This window comes from Procambarus clarkii, chromosome 29 (assembly GCF_040958095.1).
Source record: "Procambarus clarkii isolate CNS0578487 chromosome 29, FALCON_Pclarkii_2.0, whole genome shotgun sequence".
In the NCBI taxonomy this organism is placed as follows: Eukaryota; Metazoa; Arthropoda; class Malacostraca; order Decapoda; family Cambaridae; genus Procambarus; species Procambarus clarkii.
The window spans coordinates 11,468,508-11,494,525 of NC_091178.1; the positions used below are offsets into that span (position 1 = coordinate 11,468,508).

General features: G+C 40.1%; 1 protein-coding gene across 1 annotated transcript in view; it reads right to left on the bottom strand.

Annotated features, from left to right (window-relative positions):
- The window catches only part of Karybeta3 (karyopherin beta 3), a 49,247-nt gene that overhangs the window by 12,565 nt on the left and 10,664 nt on the right, over positions 1–26,018 (bottom strand). Inside the window, exons 2-7 of the mRNA XM_045753490.2 lie at positions 7,143–7,292; positions 6,275–6,501; positions 3,483–3,684; positions 2,445–2,570; positions 2,105–2,272; positions 318–557 (exon numbers count right to left, since the gene is read on the bottom strand). Coding sequence (XP_045609446.1) covers positions 318–557; positions 2,105–2,272; positions 2,445–2,570; positions 3,483–3,684; positions 6,275–6,501; positions 7,143–7,292 — 1,113 coding nt within the window. The remainder of the gene's footprint in view (positions 1–317; positions 558–2,104; positions 2,273–2,444; positions 2,571–3,482; positions 3,685–6,274; positions 6,502–7,142; positions 7,293–26,018) is intronic.

Sequence of the window (26,018 nt, forward strand, 5' to 3'; positions counted from 1 at the left end):
CTATATAACAAAGCCCTTTGAAATAACTGATCAAATCCACCCATTCAAATACAAATCCAGATATAATTACTGTTTAACCCCTAAACTGTGCAGCTTCTTAAATGTATTGGTGCAAATAACTAAAAAAAAAAAAAAGTTAAATCAAATGAGAATAGTAAATGGCAATTGCAGCATATGAGGAAATTGCAGATAGCAACTGGGAAAGTGTATGGGCTGAAAGGTAGTAGGCATCCTTCAGTCTCGGGAGACTATGTGACAACCAGTGACAACCCCTTGGAACCAGGGGCTGAAAGGTAAACAGTTCATTAATAACATACCTGTGGCAGCATGCCTTCCATTTGTTTATGACATCCTTCCCCAACAGCTGATATCGCCATTAGTGCAGCATGTCGACATTTCCAGTTATCACTTTGTAACATCTGGGACAATGTTGCATTTATATGTGGCAATACTGTTTTGCCACCAAGACCACAGGCAAGGCGATCTAGAGATGACTCGGCCACAACAGAATTGCTGTCATTGTCTTCTTCAGCTTGTTCATCACTTATACTCCATTCCTGGAACCGACATTTGCAATTTAGTGCAAGAATGGTGCAATGGCACTGTACAAAATTAGGCAAAATGTACTTATATATTTGTGCTGTATAAAAAGAACCCATGCATACCAAGCTACATGACCACCGTGTTCACATTATCTGAGTCAGTGTCAATTACGAACAACATCTCGGAATTAAGAATCGAGAATGAATAGCGAGATCCAGCTCGGGAGCCCCACCTCATAGCTATAGTCTACTTTTTCCTTAATTTAAAAACTTGATCCATTACAATTTAAACCTTCCAACATTTATGTGCAGTAATCTGAACTGTTCATTGGATTTAGCTATACGAAGTCATTTTCAAGCTGCTTCCGATTATCTTGAGTTCTGATGTACTCATTTCTGGCTTTAACATTTCCTCCCTGTTTTTATTCTGTACTCCATTATCTATATTTTTCCAAGCTTTATCATTTCTGATCTTAGTCTTGCATTGTCAGAAAAGTTCAAAACTCCCTAAGGCTAGGAGGTTGCACCATAAAGAGCCAGATTTTACTTTCCTTTAGTTACTGTCATTTAAGCAAAGGTCTAGCTCCTTTATGATGTCTTCCAATCATTTTTCACCTGGTTATCGTCTCTCTTCGAGATGATTTCGGGGCTTAGCGTCCCTGTCCAGGCCTCATTTTTGTTACACACCCCCAGGAAGCAGCTGTAACTCCCAGGTACCTATTTACTGCTAGGTAACAGAGGCATCAGGGCGAAAGAAATTTTTTCCATTTGTTTCCGCCTCCACCGGGGATTTAACCCAGAACCTCAGGGCTATGAATCCGAAACGCTGTCCACTCAGCTGTCTGATAACTTATCTAGTTTTCTCTTGGAGATCTTCACAATTGTTTCGGCAATATTTCTTATGCTTGCTGGAAGGATGTTGTACAACTGTGGACCTCTGATGTTTACACAGTGTTCTTCAATTGTGCCTAAAGTACCCCTGCTCTTCACTGATTTTATTCTGCATTTACTTCCAGTATGTTTTTATTTCACAGTGTATATTTGAAATTTGTTCCAGTTTCCAGACATTATTCTGTCCGGGTTGCAAACAATATTAGTTATATCTATCACTTGCATCCTCTTTCTATTTTTGGCAATATCATTCCTAAGAATCTTATCTATTAGATGATCTATACATTTATTATTGATCCTATTAGTTGTTCTAACTCTGATGTTCCCTGCCTCCTCTTTTCAAAACTATGAACATCCAAAATATGCATAGATGTCTGCCAGTAGTCCTGCGAAAAATATAGTCAACTAAGTATTGTTAACTTTTCTTTACCGTCTCTTCTGCTTACCCACTTTCAGCTGTCTGGCAAGGTCTCATTTTACCTTGCCTTGGGTAATATCTTCATACACACATGAAGACACTATTTCCTCTTACAGCCTAAGTGAAGAACATTATACAAGACTGTCATACACCATCTCCAAGCTGTAGCTAGCACTAACATGATCACCCAAGATAAAAGGTTGTCAAACTTACTTTGCATTTCATTAAATTAAATAAACATTACATAGCTTACCTCTTCATCCTCCAAATCAGTCATCATATTGAGCATTTGAGGTATGAGCGTGTTCATGTACTTGGCTCCAGCTTTGCGTACCATTGCAGGAGCAGTCTCGGCCAGCGTTACCACCACCTCGAGGAGAAGGTGCTTCCAACTGTCACCAACATTAGGATCTGGTAAAGCCTGTAAAATTTAACGGGAGTAAATTTCATTTTAAAATATAATTAGAATATAGAAACTATAAAATTAATGACTATTCCCATGACTGATTTGGGCAAGTTCAAGTTGCTTCATAAATACCTATCTTTTTTTATCACAAAAGCTTTATATGTTTTTAATAATTATATAATTTTACCTTAATTGCAAGTTGTAATATAGTTTCCACTTGTGGTCTTAAAAATTTTGGACAGCTTTCAGCCAAATCCACCAGGCACTTCAGAAGACCATCATCTTCACCCATCTGGATGCTATTGGCAATGATCTGTAAGAAAAGTGTATTTTTATAAATTACTGAAATATATAGCTATCAAGATATAAGAAACTGTGAACTCATTGGATTTGACAACACACACAGGTTATGTAACACTGTGGCTGTTGGGGGCCCCCGAGAGATACCGAGTTTACACCCAGTATACAACAGGTTCCAAATAATGAACAATTCATTTGCAACATAAACACCTGCATGATGGGGGTTCTGGGAGTTCTACTTCCCAAGCCAGGCATGACTTGCGAGAGCTTTGTTCAACAAACTGTTGCTTCGAGCGATCCACAGGCCCACATATTCACCACAGCCCGGTTGGTCTGGCATTTCTAGAATTTTTTTTTTAGTTTTCTCTTGAAGATGTCCACGGTTGTTCCGGCAACATCCTCCCAACTCGCTGGGAGGATGTTGAACAACTGTGGACCTCTGATGTTTATAGTGTTCTTTGATTGTGCCTATGGCACCTATCAAACAACACAAGTCTATAAAAGGCAATTTTCATCTGCAGAAAGTGTTAAAAGTTACCAATCCTGCTCCACACCCATGAAACTGGGCAGTAGGATTAGTCACGTGTATACATTCTCTGCAACTTTGGATACCTGGCTAAAATTTTTGGAAGAACAGTACATCATTTTAAATGAAGAATGAAAACCACCACATGCTTTGATAGCTGTTGGTCTTGAGGTAGGTGAAATGCAAGTCATTGGCTTTACAAATATGTTGTTCTATTACTCTCAAGACATTAATGTATGGTTTCATTTACCATTAGAAATTATTATTTTGGTTTTGCTTTCCTATTAACTCTAAATTCCCTACATTTAAGGCAGTTTTTGACTGATGCCCAACTTTATCAATGCCAAAGTTACAAGTGCTTATAAATCCCAAGTTTTAGGTTCTCATCTCAATAATTACCTGAAGAAACTGAGGGAGAAGATCTGCAAAGTTCTTCTGAATATTTGGCTCATTGTCATGCAGGAGAATAAATGCTGCGGTGGCCTTGACTGCCAGAGCCTGGAGAGGAACGTTAGTATTGTCTGCCAGAGAGGTGGTTAGCATAGCTTTTATCATCCCCAAATGTTGCTGCTGCTGATTGCCAAATACTCCTGGTACCAAGCTGTTAAAAGAAAATGTTTACCTCTTAAAATTTATTTGACATGAAAATATACAAGAAATAGAAGGAAATAAGCAATTTTATAGCAGTCGACAAAGGGTACCCCTCCCTCAAAATTAAACTATGAAATTTTTCTATATATTAAAGATTAATTACAACAATGGTATTCATTATGTACAACTTTTTATCTGATGCAGATTCCACAAGATTGGAAAGCCATTAGAGCAAAATCTGACACCCAGGACAGCTCATTACCACATTTTCAAAGCTAGCCCCACGACCCCTTAATGGTATAATGATTCAGGCTCCATCTAGTTTCTCATGCACAAAATTATTTTGCTCTAGATTTTCTATGAACCTGTTTCCAAGTTAATTATTATGAAATGATCTCAACCATTTTTCAGAGTAATGTTTATGGCACCTCCTTTGACCCAAATTTAAACCTCCACCGAATGAAGCTCTTTGAAACTTGTCGCTTCCATACAAAAAAATCAGATGAACGGTGCAAATAGATACATTGGATAAAAAATGTATTTTTTATTCACTACATAAACCCAATATTTAAGGAAATGAGCCAATATTCAGTTATGATGGAGTAAAACTAGTCATTCTCGAAATGAAATCCTGGCCACATGACCACTTCCATAAAAATTTCTGGTACACTGAGAAGTAGCAACTCCATCATGAGCATATATTAACAACACCCCCCAAATATAAATAAATATGTTTTCAGATCTGTGGGTTTTATAAATTACCAGTGCATGCACGCACGCCTCCGTCCCCCCTTGAATGTACACAGCGTCCTAACTAAGTGATAAGTGGTACTGTACATACCTTGTCATGGGTATGTACATGTGTATATTTATGTCTATGTTATGCATGTAATTCATTATCAAGTGACAAAAGCGTGTTTATTGTCACTATTATATACATGCGTTTAATATTTGTTCGGTATAAAATTTAAACAAATAATTCTTAAAATATTTTATTTTATGCCACGATATCAATCTAATTGCCTTGTTAAAGTGTGTGTGTTGGATGCCTGGGGCTGGCCAGTGGGAAGCATGTGTTGCATCTGTGTGCAAGTCAAAAGAGGGCAGCAAACCCTGCTGCCTTTGTATCAAGGTTCAGAAATTATTTAAATTTTATATCTTATTGTTTCCAGAAAAAAACATCTGCCCATGTTCCGGTATATTTGTGTGTACCACATTATTAAGAGCAATATGAAAGGTGAATAATTAAATTTCTTTTAGCACCATTGGTATGTACATAATTAAGCTTTAGTAATTTTTTTCACCTTATCAGTTAGTGGACTAGGGAGATGTCGAGAGGGGTCGTGTTTTTCAAACTCTGAAAGTTTTTAATAATTTTATATATATAGTATAATTTTTGTTAATGTAAAGGAAAGATAAGAATTGTAATTACTTGTGGAGAGTACCAGTATTTATTTCTGTAACATTTTAAGTAAAGTGACCTTGAAATTGTCAGCCCAGAAGGACTTTGACTTTGTCAAACTGTTTTGGGATTTATTTTGTCAGTCCATTGGGACTTGGGTTTTTATTTTTTATTTAGACTAAGTTGGCCAAGTTTTAGTGACTTGAAGTTTGTAGTCTAGTGACTTTGAAATTGTTAGCCCATAGTGACTTTATTCTTTTTTATCAAGTACACAATGATTAAAGTTTACAACCACTTTAAGTTAGAAGCATCAAGCTGAAGTACCAATGTTTACCAAGTTTCATGTACTTTGTATATAATATTCTTGCTGTGGAGTCACCCCAGTAAACTGGTAGTTGTCTATGATCCTTGAGATTTTCCTAATCCCTAGACTTATTTACTTAAGGCCAAGTGTCTAATACAGAGAGTAGAGAATATAGCACTACGAGCATTGTGACAGTCATAACAATTACCAAATATAAATATGTTCACAGAACTGTAGGTTTTATCAATTATCAGTGCAGAACCCCCCAACCCCCCTCCACACACACACACAAACAATTGTTTGGCAAGTATTTAACACAAGTCAAGCCAGATTTTCTACTTCTGAAAATTTTCTACTTTCTGGCTTTCAAGCCAGAAAGTTCAGATCCTGTTCAAAACTAACATATATTGTTCCACTAGCTATCTATATACTGAATGTTTAAAATTTTAATTGTACTAATGTCTAAACTTTTGCCTGAAAGTAAATTATTGCCATTCTTAAATTAGCAAGATACTAGTGAGTGTGGAGATGGTATAGGGAATATGTTGTCAAATTTAATGGTGACTAAATTAAATTTTGAATGTAGAAAATAAAGCTTTAATGTATATACAACTAACCAGGGGACAAAAATTTTATGTTAATTTATATAAAAAAAAACTAGAGAAAAACAAATATTTTAATGATTACTGACATTTATGAAGGAAAATGACAATATTAATAATTTTAATATTCAAAAGTTAAAATGCTTTGTACCTACTTGTACCTACACAAAATGATCACATCTCTTCATATACTTATCACTAATAATATACAATCTTTTGTTATTCCTTTGGCATGCTATACTCTCAGTTCACCCAATTTCACAAGTAAAGAAACTTTCCAGCATCAACCCACCTGAAGAGTGTTAGTGCAATTTCTTTGTGAGCAATGGATGGGGAACTTGCACTTTCAAACAGGAACTGAAGGAACTCGGGCCATTTATTGTTGCCCTCATCATCGATCATATTATGTGCGAGTTCGCTGATAATATCGCAAAGTTTCTTACGCATACTTGCATCCTCCTCCTGTTGTACAGATGCTAGGAGCTGTGCTCTAACTTGCCCTTGAGCTTCTGGTGGCAACTGAGAAGAAATTAACAAAATTAAAAACATTTTACTACCTAGGTATGTTTTGAATGTACAGTACATTTGTCACAAAAGTGCCTGCCTTAACACAGAATATGAAAAAGGGTGATATAATGAGCACAAGGGTGTTGTAATTATATTATTAAACCCTACACTATTATTGCAGGGTGGAGGATTTAGGGCTGGCAGCAATGGTAAAGGCAGCTGGGACTTTCCTAGCAGCACTTATCAGTATAAATGGAGTAAGGTTTGGCTCTAAATACTCTTAAATAAATCAATCTTAATGGCTTTTTTGTACATGGTGCATTCTTAAATCTCTTGATATTAGAGTTCTATGATGTATTTCCTTGTCTATTTCCCCACAGCATTTTGTGCTTACTGGTAATCATTTTATAAACTAAATTTAAAGCGTCCCCACTGTCTTAATTCTTGTTAAAAACCATCAGACAATTTTTAAGCAAATGAGTAACTTTACACTAAAACAACCCAGAATTTATGGAACATGAATATAGCATTTTAAGTTAGATGTATACAAATTTACAGCACCACACTATCACCCTATGAAAAATATCACCATAATTTGAGGATTTATGTCACAAATGATAATTCCTGTCAAAAACATGTCAAATAGTACTTACTGTGGGAAAAACCTCATCAAAATTGGTTGTAAGAAGCCTTCTAAGGAGAACTGCTGCCATAGTACGAGCATCTTCACTGGTCGCTTTGTTTACCACATTCGTTAATAGTAATTGAAACTTTGTGTCTGCAGCAATTTGGTCATACGTGTTCTGAAAAAAAAGAATACAAAGTTACTTTCTGATCATTACAATGCCAATTCCAAATGGCATCTGCAGACTGTACAGTACAGTATTGTAAAATGCATATTTACATCTCAAAAGCTATAGTACTGCATTGTTACAAAACTTAATATTGGTCTAAGTAGGACACATTAAGAGTTAACAATGATTATCTTTAGTGTAGATGAAAAGCATTTTGCATTATTTGACACAAGACTAAATTTGCTGTGTAACTGTTTACTACCCATATATACTTCTCAAACATCTACATGTAGTTTATACCTGGGGTTTCCTTGTGACCAATCTCGAGAGTTCCAATGCTTTTTAGAGAACTACAGTATATTGGAATTACTCTACTGTTTTTGTTGCCAGCGACAAGTATGTTCACAACAATTTGGCTAATCAGGTGGTGTGTGCATGTGTGTCCTGACTGGGCATAATTTCTTGTGCGTGTGCAATTATCTAAGTGTAGTTACAGGATGAAAGCTAAGCTTGTGGAGTCCCATCTTCCCAGTACTCTTTGTTGTATAACCCTGTAACCACTGACGGTTTTTGCCTCCACCACCTTCTCACTTAGCTTGTACCAACTGTCTAGCACACTGCCCCCCCCCCAAAAAAAAACGGTTCTAATTTTTTCGGCACTTCTGTTTCCTAAGCTTGAAACCATGTCCTCTTGTGTGTGATCTATCAGAAATTCCTCCATGTCAATTTGGTCGATTCCTGTTAAAATTTTGTATGTGGTGATCATAACACCTCTTCTTCTATCTTCTAGTTTAGGCATGTTTAAATGTCTGTAGTCTCTCCTCGAACTCTTGTTTTTGGTCCCGGAAGCCATTTTGTAGCATGCCACTGCACCTTTTCCAGTTTCTTTATGTACGTCTTTGAGATTTGGCCACCATACAACTTCTGCAATTCCAGTTTTGGTCTCACAAAAGTCATGAAGTTTCTTTAGTATTTCACCATCCATATAATTAAAAGCAAGTCTGAAGTTGGAAAGCAACGCAAACGCTCCTCTCACAATGTTCTGTGTGTGTTCCTCTGGCGACAACTTACTATCCAAAACCACCCCTAGATCTCAATTTGTAAGTTGTGTGTGGTCTATTTTCTCCGAATACACATTCCATAACACGGCATTTATCCACATCGAATTCCATTTGCCCTTTACTCTCCAAGCACTTATTTTATCTAGATCAATTTGAAGGGCATTACTATCGCCTCCTATCTTCCCCAGTATCTTAGCATCATCCGTATTCCTTCTGGTAGATCGTTTATGTAGACGATGAACATTACTGGTGCAGGAGCTGAACCCCGTGGTACTCCACTAGTAACACTCATCCAGTCAGATACATTGTCTCTGGTTATTGCCCTCACCTCTCTATCAGTGAGAAAGTTTTTCATCCATGTCAGAAGTCTCCCTGTCTCCAGCATGTTCCAGTTTCCAGAATAGCTTCGTGTGTGTGACTGGGAGGGGTGGGGCGGCGTCGGAAGGGGGGGGGGGGGGAGGGTGGGGCGGCGTCTGAAGAGGGGTGGGGCGGCATCGGTAGGGGAATGGGGCGGCGTCGGTAGGGGGGTGGGGCGGCGTCTGAAGAGGGGTGGGGCGGCGTCTGAAGAGGGTGGGGCGGCGTCTGAAGAGGGGTGGGGCGGCGTCGGTAGGGGGGTGGGGCGGCGTCGGTAGGGGGGTGGGGCGGCGTCGGAAGAGGGGTGGGGCGGCGTCGGTAGGGGGGTTGGGCCGCGTCGGAAGAGGGGTGGGGCGGAGTCGGAAGAGGGGTGGGGCGGCGTCGGTAGGGGGGTGGGGCGGCGTCGGAGGGTGTAACCTCCAGGGTGGGAGGTTTTGTGGGTTCTTACCAAGAACTTTGACGTAAGGAAGGAAAAAAGGAATCAAGGAAAAAGGAATTAAGCACTAGACCTCACGTCCCCACAGTAACCCGAGGTAAACACCTCCAGCCCTTCACTCACAAGCACTTCGCATGCGAGTTCTGTACTTTTTAAGTAAAGAAAATGTCAAGAAATAAATCCAAATTCTTCTCCCCACATACACTCAAAAGTTCACAAGGACAAACCCTCCCCCCCAACATGCATCACAACACCTGATCTGCAAGAGCCTTTGCAAAACCATTTTTGGTAATGACAGGAACTAGATAAACAAGATCATATACAAGTTGTCAAACATCCAGAAGTTATTGCCAGGCACCGTCATCAGAAAAGTCCCGCACACTCTTCAGCGCCTAGTCCAGTAGCCTCATACAGTACGAGTATAACCTGATAAAAAGGAGAGGACTGCAACAACGGAATGTAATAATTAACACTAATATTACCACTGCCTTACACGACATTCAAAGAGCGACGAGTACAAATGTTCAACACAGTGGCCAGCATTTGCAACACCATTTCGGATACGACCTTCAAACTGCGTCCAACACAGTCTACCATCTTCTTAAAATACTCCTCTCTCACATTCACTCTCAAAGTGAAATACATATCAACACCAGTACAAGATCTGCTCGGTTACCGTATATTAAGCATTTGGAAATAATTTCAAGCAAAAATAGCAGCAAAATCTTAATTTAGTTCCTGACTTGGAGTAACACGGCGGGGGGGGGGGGGATGGCCGCTGATGCCGTCTTACAGGTCGCGTATTTTTTAAGGTATCCTGCATTTGCGTTTTTATAATAAAGTGAATCGTTAACAACGTTTCATAAGAGTAACTTAAATTGTATTATAGTAATTAACTAGCAATGACATATGGCGTGACCACGAAATTGCTTCCCGCCAAAAGCGATGGTGGGCTACAAAGGGTCCCTGAACCACTTCAATGACCCCCCCCACCCCACCCCGCCAACTCCCGGCTGGGGGGAGATGTACACAACGCTATGTTCACTCTTCTCACACCACACATCCTCTCCCCAATGTCAATGCACCAAACAAACTACCAATATTCATAAATCCGCGTGCTGAAATGCTATCAAATTATAAAGTTTAGCACCAAGATAACGGAACCATTGATGCTAATAATGATACATTACGTACGAGCTATTAATAAGCGAGAACTGCAAAGTACTTTATTAAAATTGCATCCCTCAATCCGGCCAATTCCCACCACCTCTTAACCTAACTGTACCCATACAATAACCACCACACGTACACTCCTTCAACCCATTTGGTGGTGACGGTATTCACAGGGCTGACAAGCTGGATTAGGCATGACGATGAAACATTTTCTGCGCTTCAAAAGTACATCGATAAATAGTCGCTTATTTAATTTAATTATCGAGTCTGACATGTTAAGAGGATAAAAGTGTCCTGATGCATCGCTAAATTTAAGCTGATAATTTTTTTTATACAAGGCAAGAAAGAGCGTTCGGTAGGACGCTGAGGTATGATGACGCAAGGAACATTTGAAGCGCCATGGTGTGGATAGGGGCATCCTTGTCACCCTCATGCAGCGTGGAACAGCTTCCTGCTTAAAACATGCCACTGAAAATATACATGTCTTTGCAAGTCTTCATTCATTAATGTTCCTGAACATTAGAGTTTCTGAAAGGTGCAAGTCTTAATACTGTACCAGTCCTCGCCAGATATTTACTACCGGGATACTACTGGTTTTGTTAACATTTTGTAAATCTGCATATTCAATTACCAGCCAGGATGTGATATAAGGTGTAACACTGACCACATTCTAGGTGGCGCTGTGGTGAATGTTGCCTGTCACCTCTAGGTCAGACACGTCATCCATGAGTAACCAGATACAATATCGATAAGCCACGGAATTTGCCTAATAAGTAACTGTCTCCATGCATTATGAGTAAATATTTGATTCAGTAGAATCGTCACTGCATTTGATGACTTTAAACCTGGATTTCTCCTGCGTGTAGATTTATACTATACTGTACCGAAACCTGTAATTTTTACCAAGGCAGTGGCCAGCATTGGACAATAAATTATGAGACTGGCGACGGTGGAGAACATCGCCAACACCCCCCCCCCTTCTCTAAGTGGACTATGAAAGTCGCTTGGTCATTTAGGAAACTCCTCCACGTCTCCTCCTCGTCTGAGGAGAGGGAGGGATGGGGCTCGGAAGGCGGGGAAGGTATGAGAGTATCAAAAAGCGTTAGAGAAATAATAATACAATACTGCATTGTGCCATCTTTGCCAAACATTCCAATCAAACTTTACTCAATACTCTAAAATTTTCGTATTACCCAGGCATATGACCATTACCTCTACAGCAGTGGTTTCCAGACCCGGGGTCCATAGGACTACTAATGGTATGCATTACACTGTACGGTACTCTAACCCAGTATCACTGACGTGTGTTCTCAGATAAAACTGCATATAAATGCAGTTTTATGCAGTGCAATGCAGTGTAAAGAACAAAAATGCAAGGCTTGGCACATGAATGCATGCATTTGTCGCAGCAATGGCTAGTGTCAACTGTTATGGGGAGGAAAATAGTGGTTCGAACTGATTTCCACAGGCGAGGAAAATGTGGTTGGAAAAGGGAGGGACGAGACAAAAAGATCGAGAACCAAAGCTCTACAGGGCCCTATAACCTAATAGGGGACAACTTTCTAGCCACCAACTTTTTTTTATTAGTTTATATCTTTTAATTACTTATGTAATTACAAATCCGATAGTAAAATTTATATAATGCAAATCTTATTTTTGCCACCAACACAAAATAACACTAGGCCAAATGGATTTGTAAAGATGGTGTGAAAATTAAATAATAGGATGTATGAAAATTAAGTAAATATAAAAGATATCCGTACATGCAACATTAATCTACAAATAAATTTTACTTAACAGACTTTCTATGACCATGTAAAGTCACTCCATGTTAATCAAAACTGAACCATCAACAAACAAATCCTTCATGCTATTTCAAAACAACCAACCTCGCTAACATCAATGTTATAGCACTCCCGAGTTTTATGTAAGGCCACCTTTAACAGACTGGTGTTATTGAGGACTTGACAACGAGGAAAAGGTTAGGCGTGGTGGAAAGCAGTACCACCGCTCTGACAACGGAAGCGGAGCCACAGTCTAACCGCAACAGTGTGCCTCAACTCTGCCAATAATGACAACGCATCACACGCCGCCACGGGGACGCCGGCACAATAACAGATTCAACTTTAAAATGGTTGCAATAAGTCTCACAAATTCTCTAAATCTTGGGTATATCAGCTTCATAAACTAACATTTTTAACTTTAAATACGAGTAACTGCTTGACAGGTAAATGAAAACTACCTGTAACTGTGTCAAATTTGTCTCGTTTCTTCATACTAATTACACACACACTAGAATATAACACTGAAGACAACTTCAAACTGAAGTTTGAATTTTTTTGTGGAATTTGTGTACAGAAAATCAGTCGCTAAGCTTGGAGAGGGATTGAGAGAAAAAAAGCACAAATCGTGCTAGCCGACAAAATGCCAACCACAACCTGCAATCAGGAGGCGGTCCAACTGCAGCTATCACTGCTAGCAGTTATGAAATATTTAAGCTACGGTTCTTTGTCGACAATGTTACCCCTCCCTCCCCCACACATAAGTGCAGAGCCTATGCTACCTGCTCTTTCTAACTTTGGAATCTTTTAAATACTGTACTTTTTTTGCAGGGATATTCCTGCGCGGGCCCTAAGCCTCTGGCTGGCCCATTAAAATACTGTACATGGATTTTGAAATACTAAAGAAATTGTTCATGACATTTGTGAGATCGAAAACGAAATAGCCGGCACTTGTATGTTAACCTTATCTTTAGCAGCACATCAATAAACTGAAGAGGTGCAATGATAGGATACTAAATGGATTCAGGATCCGAAATACTAGTTACGAAGAGAGGCTCCAGGTGTTCAATATGCCAATGCTACAAGGCAGAAGAAAAAAACGTTATGATCATTACGTACAAAATATTACCAAGAACCCCGCAAAATAGACAAGGAAGCATTTTCGAAACGAGCAACATCAATAACAAGCGGGCCAGAAAAAAAAGCTTGTCAAGCTAAGGAAACGACGTTGCCGAAAAAACTGCACGATAGTTATCTTTTGCTAGCAGGACTGCAGAAGGTAGAAATGAATTATGACAGTGGATGCCAAAACCATCGGTGGTTTATAAGTAACACACGAGAAAGATTACTAGGAAGATGCACACCACAAGCGTAGCTTTCATTCTGTAACTACACTAAGTAATTACAAGCACACAAACTCTCACGCGCGCACACATACAATCACTTGTCGGACACGATGTGGTCGTCACGCTCCAACTCAATACACCCACTTTAACATCCATAGGGTCGAACGTGCAGCTCACCTTTATATTCTACCAATGACCGCTTTCATCTTCGTATAAAATTGCTTTTTAAAGTTGAAGGTACCGGTTTACAACCTGCACAGAACCAATTAGCAACTAAAGACATCAAAAAAGAAATTTAAATGGAGCCAATAAAAAGTCTTCATAATCATAAATGTTACGCTTGTCATAGTTCCAACAGTATACTGATAAGTACAGTAATACTTATACTACTAGACATACTTCTGTAAGTAGTAGTAGTAGTACAAGTATAAATTGATATTTAGTAGTTTTTGCAATTAAATGACAACCATGGTGAAAGTTATAATATCTCATTCACAAGTATACACTCGCGTGGCCGAGTATGCAACCTCAAACCCGCTGGGATCGAAGACCATGTAACTAAATTCAACACTAGAAAGCACACCGCCTCGCGTTGCATCATTAGTATGAATGCTTGCTCCTTGCCCACGAGCCTACCCCACTACTCGGTGGGGGATGTGTACTTTAACAAGCTCGGTACATATGCGGCACATGACAATTGAATACACTAGTAATGATCCTGCCCGACCCTGCGACCTAGGCCACGAATACCTAAACATTTAGCTACAACTCCTCAATTGAACATACACAGCACAACAAACCAATTAACTTAGGAAAAAGGGAATTATCGCTTGTAAACCCCAAGTGATGTATTACTGCAGCCGAGATTAGCAGATCAAAGTCGGCACATACCTCCCTCTCTTGAGCTGTACAGTCCCTCAAAATTTATCTGCATTGGAGAAATTACATTGATTTAAAGGTTTAAAGCCTAGCAAAACCCACAAATCTAATTCCAGTATTACATTTTCAACTCTGGCGAAGTTTAAAACTTCCCAGACACAGATTCCTTGTTTTGAAACATCACAGATGACTGGTTAACACCACCACAATGTCGGTTAAGAGTATACTGTACACGTAAACGGGTATTTTATGGGTAATCGCTGTGGAAGGTATCGACAAGAATCGATGTACACGACTTACGGTAACTATTTTGCTCAACATACTGTATTCGAAATTCAATAGTATGAACAAAAATGCAATACAACACCAAACCTTTGCAGCTGTTGACCAAATCACACTAGGAAATGAAAGGACGACGACGTTTCGGTCCGTCCTGGATCATTCTCAAGTCGATTGCGGCTGGTTACATACGACCTAGTTTTTAACTGTCAAAAAACCTTAAACCCATGAATATATAAACTTCCTCAGATTAAATCATGAAAACTTAACGATATGATCAGTACGCACTTAGATTAAGAAATAAGACTTAGATTAATGAAATACGAACATCTGACACTCGAAAGATACTGTATATTATATAATAAAAAAAAATATATTTGGTTGAAGTTAAATAGTTACTGTACATGTAGTATTTGGATAATTGGCGTGACATTAAGCATAGCCAAACACACTTAAGAACGCACTCTAAGAAACAATGTACATTCATACTAGAGTATTTCGAAGAAAAAACGCAAATATTCACTGAACCCTTTATCATCATCCTTATGGGCCGTCACAACTAATCTATTGCCAAGTTCAACAACAATGCATATTTTTGAAGAAACGAAAATGCAAAGTTTTCTATTTGAGCGAAGGGGTCACATGTTGCCACACGTTTGACTTCGTGTTTGGCGATATAATTGAGGGAACGAGTCCTAGGGTTGATGCTAGCGAATGCATATTATGCACTGAGAGATTGCACTTACCACAGGACCTCGAAAAAGAATTGGAGGTGGTTGTGGTATAATATTCAATAACACTGGTGCCATATGAAAACAATACTAATCTAACAGTCAAGTATACAATTTCGCCTCGACTCCCAGAAAGTAAATTAAAGGAATGGGCTTCAGACCCCACAAAACCTAGAGAAGGAATGTAACTTTCTCCTATCCTATAGTCTGCAGAGAAACCTCACAAGCCACAACTAACTGCCCTCTAAGCTGTCAGAGGACAATTTCCTCGCTATAGAAAGGTTGTGTTCCAAGGGCAGTGGTGGAGACTGGAGTATTGAAGCTGCTAGAAGGGTGTCTGGGTTGTGGCAGATACGGATGCTGACGCTCCAGGGCAGCTATAACAAATATGCCTGTGGAACCATACGAATTTTAAAGTAGATGCGACACCTCAATACAATGATGCCCAGGCGATAATGGGAGAACGCGGGAGGGAGGCGAGAGGAAGGAGGCCTGGATGGACACCAGGGTCGTTGGCCTTACGCGCCCCCCGCCGCCACACATCCCCATGGTAACAAACTCCCCATCTACCTCCCCAAACCCATTAACATACCCACAATACAAGTCACTGAAACCCCCAATTTTACCACAATCAAACATCGTATCATAACTTCATAGGCACCAACCTTAAACTAATTGACATACAACATAGAATTCAAAGAAAACCGGTCAATACAATACAGATTTTTTTCAGTGAGCGAACTGCAACTTATTTTTAATGTGAAATAAAGTGAAATTGACAAATTTTCGTATGCCCAAATCGTGTCATCGACGAAATCACATTCAAGGAATAAAGGAATGGAAAACCTATATTCACTTCAAACTGATGGGAGGGTGGATTGAAGCAAGGTGGGTTGTGGCTGTGATGAGGTGGGGGGCCAGGTGAGAGTTGGGTTGGTGACTGGATGAGACGAGTGAAGATGACATTGGACAGGGATCTTGGAGATGGGGAGTGAGGGGGGAATGTTGGGGGGGGGGGGGGGATAGAGGAACCGGGCTCTTCCTGACCACTGGCCTCGGGGCGTCTGTCGTGTCCGAAGCTCTACAGGTACTGGAGTCCACAACCTCTGAGTCATCCCTCCACGCTCTCCGCCAGTGTGTTCACTAAACCAACAACCCCCCCCCCCACACACAACCACCAAAGTTCACTAAACTACTATCACACTACTATCACCTTCAGTCCACTAAACTAACAACCTCCCTCCCCCCCCCCAGTTCACTAAACCAACACCCTTCCTTCCCTCCGCTAATGACTGTATTTCTTGTATTCTGATAGTTCATACAATTATTACTAGCAGTTCTAGTACAGTAATATAACGATTCATTAAGTTTCTCTGGCTTGATCGAGCCCTATCAACAGCAGTAGACACAGGGAACGGTGGCTCGGGCAAAGGTAGGCTATGCGCCAAAATTTAACACGCAGTATCGGTTGGGTGAAGACAAGAAAAACACATTTAAGGATGACAGGCAGATAGGGAATTCATGGATGGAAGATCGGACCAACCGGGCTGTGGTGGTTATATAGGCCTGTGGGCCGCTAAAAGCAACAGACTGGTAGATCAAGCTCTCACAGGCTGCTGGGTTCCGGGAGTAGAAGAACTCCCAGAACTCCATCAAGCAGGTATGGCAAGGATGCCCTGCCACCGTCTGCTGCCCAGCTACTGCTGCCCTCCCGCTGCTCCCTTGATGTTCCTTCAGGCGAGACGCTCCGCCTCGGGCGTCACGCTGAAATCGAGGACACCACCGTTACCAAGCCCATCACAAAGAGGTGCAATGCATGCAATGCTTGAGGTGACATGACCTGAAAAGTTCTTAGCCTAGCCTATTGAGTGGGAGGAACTAGCTACACGGAACTGAATAGGAGCTGAGGGGTATGAGAGGCGATTTAGAAGGAATAATAGGAGCAATCGGCAAAAAGAGCGCGAGCAGAGTCAAGGTTAGTGGATGAAGGAAGCCCAGTACACACTTTATTGCGTTCGTGAGCACACTGCGCTACTGTAATTCAGAACACATCCCTAATCTATGACCTCCCACCACGCAGCACACACACCACTTAGAAGCGGAAACTGACAGTTAAAACAAAAATACACCTACAAAAAAACGGCAATAAAAGTTATCTACACATCAACCTACCACCAAAGGCAGCAAGGTAAAATTGGCCGGCCTCAAGATGACCGCCAACTTAATACCCACCCAATCCTCGGTAACCTATCTACAACCTGACGCAGCCGCCCTTATCTCTACAACGCCATTTCCTTTCTCCCTCCACGCTAGCCTTGCTCGCGCCCGCCCTCCCTCTTTACTCCTCCGCCTCCTCCCTCCTCTACCCAACTTCCTTAAAATTAATTTTTTTAAATTTGCCCCGAGGGGCGAGTTTATTGGGCAGCGCCACTCATCTTGTGAGTGGACATACCGCCATAGCAGCATGTACAACACTCCCCAATAGGAAGAAAACCCGCTGGGTTGTTCATCCTGTCACTTGTACCCAGACACAGCTGGGACTTGCTTAACTGTCTTAAGCGAACAGCTCCTCAAACAAGAAGATTAACATCTATCAACCCTTAAAAGCTTACTTCCTTGTATACAAATTTTCAGTTTAAGGTGTCTACATGACTACACTGCTGTATTTCAAAGATCAATGCGAAAAAGGTTAAAGATACAAAATTTCCCAGGGAATAGAGCACGAAAGACTAGTTCAGGTTTATCAACTAAATAAGAACACAATAAATACTGAGAAAACGTTTCAGCTTCAGCACAAGATGCTCAGCAAGTTAAATTTCCCTTTTATGGCTAAACATTGTGGACCATAATTACATTGGCTCGCACAAGAGATGAGTGTGGAGGAAGAAGCCAATGGGGAAGATAAGGAGGGGGGGGGATTATGTGGGGTGGAGAGGGAGGTTTCTTTAAAAGGGGGAGGGAGAAAGATAAGAGTGGAGGATCGCTGAACCTATCTTAAGAGGAAGTGCAGGATTGGAACGATAAGATATGGGGTTAGGGAAAGTCGAGAGGGATTTAACAAGATAATGTCAGTTATTCACATCATCCAGAAGATTTATATATATTTCGAATATTCCCCAGCCATCAGGAGTAAGTTATTCCCTTACATGGAGAGACTATCTGCTTTAGACATATCTATCTCAATAGGCTTGAGCCCGTATACCACGGGCTCACCATAGCCCGTGTTACTTGGAACTTTTTGTTCCAGGTAGCCAATCTTTAACAACAACAAACAACCGTATACCAGCACTGAAGCACAATTACGCGAGTACAGGTCGAGTACAAAACCCCAGGTCCGAACCCATGGAATTTCAGACTAGACTTTTTTTTTTTAAAGATGCCATCAACCAAAAAGAACACAAGGCTACAAATAAGAAATGTGAAATCAACTCCACTCATCTCTATATCTCCGAAAATCCTTGAAACAGTCCGTCTTACTCGTGAATATATTTTTAATAAAAATATACGATCATCTTACAGATTACACGTAAAAAAATTAATACCTAAAATATTCCCGGTCTTGTCAGCAACATGCATGCTACGATGTCCGAAAGCGGACGTCGTAGCATGCAAGTACATAAAGGTGTATCCAACGTTCATCTTGCGAAGGATGAATACAAGTTAATGCATTGTAACTGTCATTGTTTAAACGGTTAATATTAACTGGACATTAGCCAAATAATGATATTTGACATAATAATATTTAACGAGACAACATTTACATAATAGAACAACCCTTGCCGCAGGTCTAGACTAGCAACAATTCTGGAGCAGAGCATTAATAAACGCATCAGATTACCACACTATCACACAATACATTATCTTGTATGAATAATGTAAATGACAAGTGGAGTATGGCGTGCGGTAACCTTTCAGCTCGACCCAAGATTCTCAGGTGCATTATATCATCCATATTAAAGGGCAGCACCACTTTGACGCATGCCGCAGAGACCGCTATGGGTCTGCTATAATACCCGGCTAAAATGACATCGTAGCTAGGTACTGACGCCGTTATATACGGTTTGTGGTCATTTGGTGCATAACCGAAGGTGTGTGTTGTGGAGACAGGGAGAGCATGGCAACATCCAAGCCCATCCGCAGTAATATCTGTTGCATTACCAGTTTGTACGACAGTTTGTACGTGTAAAGGAGGAAATGTATATGTTTATCTCTCAGAATGTTCGGTAATATGTTTATTGTTTTGTGATGTGTGTCTATGTATGTATTATCACAATGTACTGAACGGAGTGAGAATAGCTGGAGCTGGTTGATACCTGGTCATCATCCCTTTGTGTGTATTTTACCTCAATAAACTTATTTCAATTTCAGTTTGTACGACTATCGAGGAGCACTCGCTGCCACACTGCAATGGGCAGAATCACCAATAATAAAGCTCTATGAATAAGGCAGTGCTTGACAGTACGAGGAAACTGAGGGCAGAGTGAGCTTTGTGTGTGCATCAATTCATCAGAAAAATGTCATTATATATCATATTACAATTTTTCTTCAAGTTAGCCTACCACGCAAACAGTACCTTAAAATTACAAGTGGGGACAAGGAAATTATTTCATTGTTTTCGGTAAATAATAAACCAGAAGGGGCTGAACAACTATAGAAGACAGAAAACGAGAAGCTAAACTAAAACAATGCTATTCTCACCAAACACAAAACTAAACTTTTTTACCCCTTCCAAAAAAAAAAAAAAATCTTCGTATCTAGGCCTTAACTGTCTTGAATTCAATAATAGCAACGACAAAATTCGACAATTTATATTCTAACGTGTGTGTGAGAGAGAGTACAAGCGTTGTTTACAGACCAGTAAACAGTCTGTACGTAGTCTGGTCTGTGTACGTCTGCGTCTGGTCTGTGTACGTCTGCACGTAGTCTGGTCTGTGTACGTCTGCACACAGAACAGTACAGACCAGCTTGAAAAAGCCACACTGGCGTCATCATTACGTCATCAAGCCGAACACATGTGGCTGAGTCAGCAAGTGCCGGGTTACACTGGATCCCGACACACCACAACCACACACACTTATTTTGACACTTCCAACTTAACAAAGCATTGTAAAACAAATTGTCCCATAATGTGAATAACCGATATAAATGCTAAAACTCAGGTGACGTAACCACAACATTTCTGAAATGAGAGATTTACGTCGTACTTGTTGAGAACAACGCAATTGTCAACTATACAGCATATTCACCAAAATAAAATGTTAGCTAAACAAATATTTTATACTAGTACTTTCCAGCACAGACCCTCCCCAAGGGGCCTCAAATGCACTTTTACGTATAATCAATTATGATCGCTTTAGACCTGACCTGAGGTTCACATTATACTGTACATATGCGCAGCACAGAACCTCAACCGGAGATAACTACAGTTACCTCTTAACAGGTGACGATCCCCGTAATCCTGATCATTGCATGTGTAAACTCTGCAAGCAGGAAATGTCATGAGCTCGCGTAATGCATTTTTAAATAACCAGCCATTACAACTTTCAGACTTGCGGGTATAAGGTATCCGGAGCTTTGAAAATAATTTATCTACTCCGCGGTTTTGAGGATATCCTAGCAATCCACAAAAAATTGGCAGTACCCCTGCATGACCATCTTGGGAGATGATTTTAATATCACGTAGTTTGCTTCTCAATACAAACCATGTTAACCTTCATATACTCTAGAATAACTGTATAAATGCAGATATACCTATGTTAATAATAATAATTAATAATAATAATCTATAATCATGTCTGGGACAACACCGGACATAAGCCACTTTGTTCCTGTATTCCTGGGACTTGTGGACAGTGCTTCATAATGTTAACTACGTACTACTACGTAAACTACGCCATCAACGAGTACGTTTACAGAGGTGACCAAATCCTCAAAAAGCAACAATTATAGACATAAGACAAGGCTGAAATAGAAGTACTATTGTACAGTATGATAAAATTGCAGGGAACTCTGGTAACATTTTCCCTAGGATGTCCCAGCCAGTTTGGTGGACGCCGACCCGCTCAGTCTCTCCACGGTAAACACGCCGCTCGAGGGCATCCCCAAGTTTGCTGCCCGAACTTCGACCTTATACGTCTGGGTCATGCGGTACACATTTCCTTACACAGCAACCACCAGATGTGAAAACGCCAAGGTGCGGGAACATCTTGTCTCTGGCTACACACACTACGGGGAATATTTGCATGACGCTCGCTAGTTATCTTCCACCAACGGCAAAATTGCAACTCTCATGTTATCAAAGGATTGAGTAGATTTTAGCATCATATTAAATTACATTCCCGCCACTTTACAACGGGTTTTCACCATTAGGAAACATCTTGGCATGTGAGCGGTCAGAGGAATTTTTCCATTTAGCCGTAAATCTCTAATAAAATCCAACAAATTTACGAGTCAGCTAAAGCAAATTGCGAAAGTGGTGAGCATGGCGGAAAAACCTGTTGCCACATTCAGCGCCGGCCAATTGCAAGTTAAGTTTACCCACACATTTCTACACACTATGTGTAGAAATAGATAGACCCTCGCTGATAGTCTGTTTGACGGGGTTCTGGGAGTTCTATTCCCCAAGCCCGGCCCTGACTTGTGAGAGCTTGGTCCAACAGGCTGTTAACAGGCTGTTGCTTGGAGAGCCCGCAAGCCCACATATCCACCACAGCCCGACCGGTCCGGGCTGTGGTGGATGTGTGACAAGAAGCTTAGTCACTTCTTCAAGAAGTGCCTACTCAAATAATTTACAATACCTAACCTAGACCTTTTATACAAACGAATTAAAATAAATTTACGATCGCATGTTTGCAGGCATGTCGCTTATGCTAATAATAAGCTCATTACTTAACAAAATAAAACACGCACGAGGCCAAGTGACGAGTTGTGTTTCCCTTAGTCACATTTCGACAGGCCAACATTACCATGCTCCTAATAAATTAATCTTAATCCTAATAAACATACAATATATACAGTTACACTTTATTGCAACAGTTATACGAGTGAACATTGTCTGAGAGTGCTAGTAACAGAGGCAGCTACACGGGGACGAGACGTCTCCGGGTCCTCAGTGACTCACTAGTTAAGTTAGGCGCGCTACATGTTGCCCTCACGATATCCTCCCTATAATTTGAATAGGGTCTAAAACCTAAGCAAAGTATGTACCCATTTGCGCCATCACTTCTTTTTAAGCAATTAATGTAATTAACAACCAAACTGATACATTTTATGAATGATTCCCAAGCACAGATGACTATGACCTCCTCAGAGAATTCGAAGCCAGGCCGCCAGGGGGTATGTACCATGATTACAGACAGAAACAACGATCGCATGTATGGATACATATTACATCATGCATGCACCATTGCTGCCATCACGAACGTGCACATACATTATTGCGTAAAATGTTTCATATTACATGATGCGGGTTTCGGGTTGGGAAGTTGGTTGTTATATTATCATAGTTGTTATGATATCATAGTATCAACTATTATCATAGTTGGTTGTTATATTATCATAGTTGTTATATTATTTGGTTGTTATATTATCATAGCAATATGGAAGTTGTAGTGAAGGACCTGGTGACTCTAGTGGGAGCCCTGAGGACAGAGTTGGACTCTCTGCGGGAGGAGGTGCGTCAGCTTAAAAAACAACGAGAAGTAACGAAGGAGGAGACCAGCAGTAAAGGGACCTCGTCTTGGAGAGTTGCTAAAGACAGGGGCCTTAAGAAGACTTTGATAAAGCCGCCTTCAAACGCCATAGCAACTTCAAATTCATTTGACGTTTTGGAGGACGAGTGCTGTGGAGAGACTGTGGATCGCGCAAAAGGGAAAGCAACGAAGAGAAAGGAAGCGCAGGCCCCTCAGAAAGTAAAGGAAGTACCTAAGCAAACATTAGTTGTGGGAGATTCCCAGATAAGGTATTTGGATAGAACGTTTTGTGCTAGAGATAGGGGGAACAGGTTAAGGGTTTGCTATCCCTGAGCTGGCATTGGTGATATTATAAACAACATGAATGATATTATGGCTGGTAATGGGAACAATCCCATTATTTGCATTAGCGTGGGAGGAAATGATGTTGGTCGAGTCAGGAGTGAGGAACTGATTCAGAGGTATAAAACAGCCATAGAGTTAGTTAGGAGCAAGGGAGGAATCCCGATCATATGTGGCATTCTTCCAAGAAAGGGAGTGGGAAATGAATGGATATCGAGGGCACTTGGTGTCAATTGCCGGCTGGAAAGATATTGCAAATCAAATGCAATATCTTTCATAGACAACTGGGAACATTTCTATGGAAGAAATGAAATGTATGCTCGTGATGGGGTGCATCTATCGAGAGCTGGGGTTGTTGCTGTTGCGAACTCGCTAGAAGAAGTGGTTAGAGGTGTTTGTTTGGGTTTAAACTGTTAGTAGATAGAGGTATGGGAATTGATTTGGAGGAAGGAGGTAATAAAAGTATGTGTTTGTGGGAGAAAGGAATTGGCAAAACGATCAAGGAAAGAGAAGGTCCGCAAAATAACAATTCACTTAGGGTATATTACACTAACAGTAGAAGTCTAAGAAATAAAATTAACGAATTAAATGCTCTTGTCTGCACAGAAAAAATAGATATTATTGCACTTACCGAAACGTGGATGAATGTAGAAAATAGAGAACTATTAGCTGAATATCAAATATATGGATTTAAACTATTTCACACAGATAGATATATTAGACGAGGAGGTGGAGTAGCCATATATGTTAGGGACAATTTGAAATGTAGTCTCAAAGAGGGAATCAAAACAGAGCCACACACAGAAACTATTTGGATTGAATTAAACGAAAAAGCTAATAATATTATAATAGGAGTAATATATAGGCCACCAAATTTAGACAGAATGGAAGCAAAGCATCTATGGGATGAAATATCTAGAGCATCTAGATCTAACAGTATTTATGTCATGGGTGACTTTAATTTTAGCGGAATAAACTGGTTGAACAAAACAGGGAATAGTGAAGCAGAAGATTTTCTAGAATTAATTGACGATTGCTTTCTTACGCAACACATTAAGGAACCAACACGGGAAAATAATATTTTAGATTTAGTGTTAACTAACAGGGAAACGCAAATTAATGACATCGAAATAGGGAGTGAGCTAGGGAGCAGTGATCACAAAGAAATCAGATTTAGCATAGAATGGAATAGACCAGTAGGAGAAAATTCTGTTAAAGTGCCAGATTTTCGAAAAGCTGATTTTAATAGCCTAAGAAATTTTTTGGGTCAAATTGATTGGAAAGGCTTGGGTATGGGGTGTGGGCCGGTCTTGGAGCGAGACATGAACCCAGCGATAGGTGACTTAAATGGGGATTTCGATGTGGATTCAATATATAACTTATTTAAGAATATTCTAAACAAAGCACAGGAACGTAGTATACCATACAAATTGAATAGATCGTATACTAATGACCCAAAGTGGATAACAAAGAATTTGAAGAACCTTATAGTTAAAAAGAGAGCTTGGTACAAAAGGATTAAAAATGGGGAGGTCACTTTAGAACAGGAATTCGTACAACTGGTTAGAAATGTTAAAAAAGAGATAAGGAAAGCAAAAAGAAACTATGAAGTTCGCATAGCAGGGCAAGCAAAGACAAATCCTAAAGGGTTTTTTCAGTTATATCGTACTAAGACTAGGGAAAGGATAGGTCCATTAAAAACTGAGACAGGTCAAATAACAGATAGTGATGAAGAGATGAGTAGTATTTTTAATAAATATTTTGTATCTGTATTTACTAAAGAGGAACTTAACAATATGCCTTCAGCCGAACAAGTCTATGTGGGTGGGGACGAGGACAGGTTGACGAGTTTAGCAGTTACCAGGGAGGATGTTCTTAAACAAATAGTAAAACTCAAACCAAACAAATCCCCAGGGCCGGATGAAGTGTTTGCTAGGGTGCTTAAAGAATGCAAAGAGGAGCTTTGTGACCCACTGTCAACCATATTTAATAAATCAATAGAGTCAGGCAGAGTGCCAGAGTTTTGGAAAGTTGCTAATGTGATACCAGTTTTTAAGAAAGGAGATAGATCACTTGCGTCTAACTATCGACCAATTAGCCTAACGTCTATTGTGGGAAAGTTACTCGAATCTATAATAGCAAATAAAATTCGTCTTCATCTTGAAAAACATAAATTAATAATTGAGTCGCAACATGGTTTTATAAATGGCCGTTCATGTTTAACAAATTTGTTATCTTTTTATTCTAGCATTGTTGAGGCAGTTGATAGTGGTAAGGATTGCGATGTTGTATACCTTGACTTTAGCAAAGCTTTTGATACAGTGCCACATGAAAGACTGATTAAAAAAATAGAGTCTCATGGTATTGGGGGTGCTATATTAAGCTGGATTAGGGCATGGCTATACCAAAGGAAACAGAGTTAGTATAAATGGAATCAAGTCAGAGTGGGAAAATGTTGTAAGTGGAGTGCCTCAAGGCTCTGTCCTGGGACCTCTGTTGTTTATAATATATATAAATGATTTAGATTCAGGTTTGAGTAGCAACATTTGCAAATTTGCCGATGATACGAAAATCGGTAGGGAAATTAATTCGGAGGAGGACTCACTATCACTTCAAGTTGATCTAGATAGGGTTTTGAAATGGTCAAAGGATTGGCAGATGC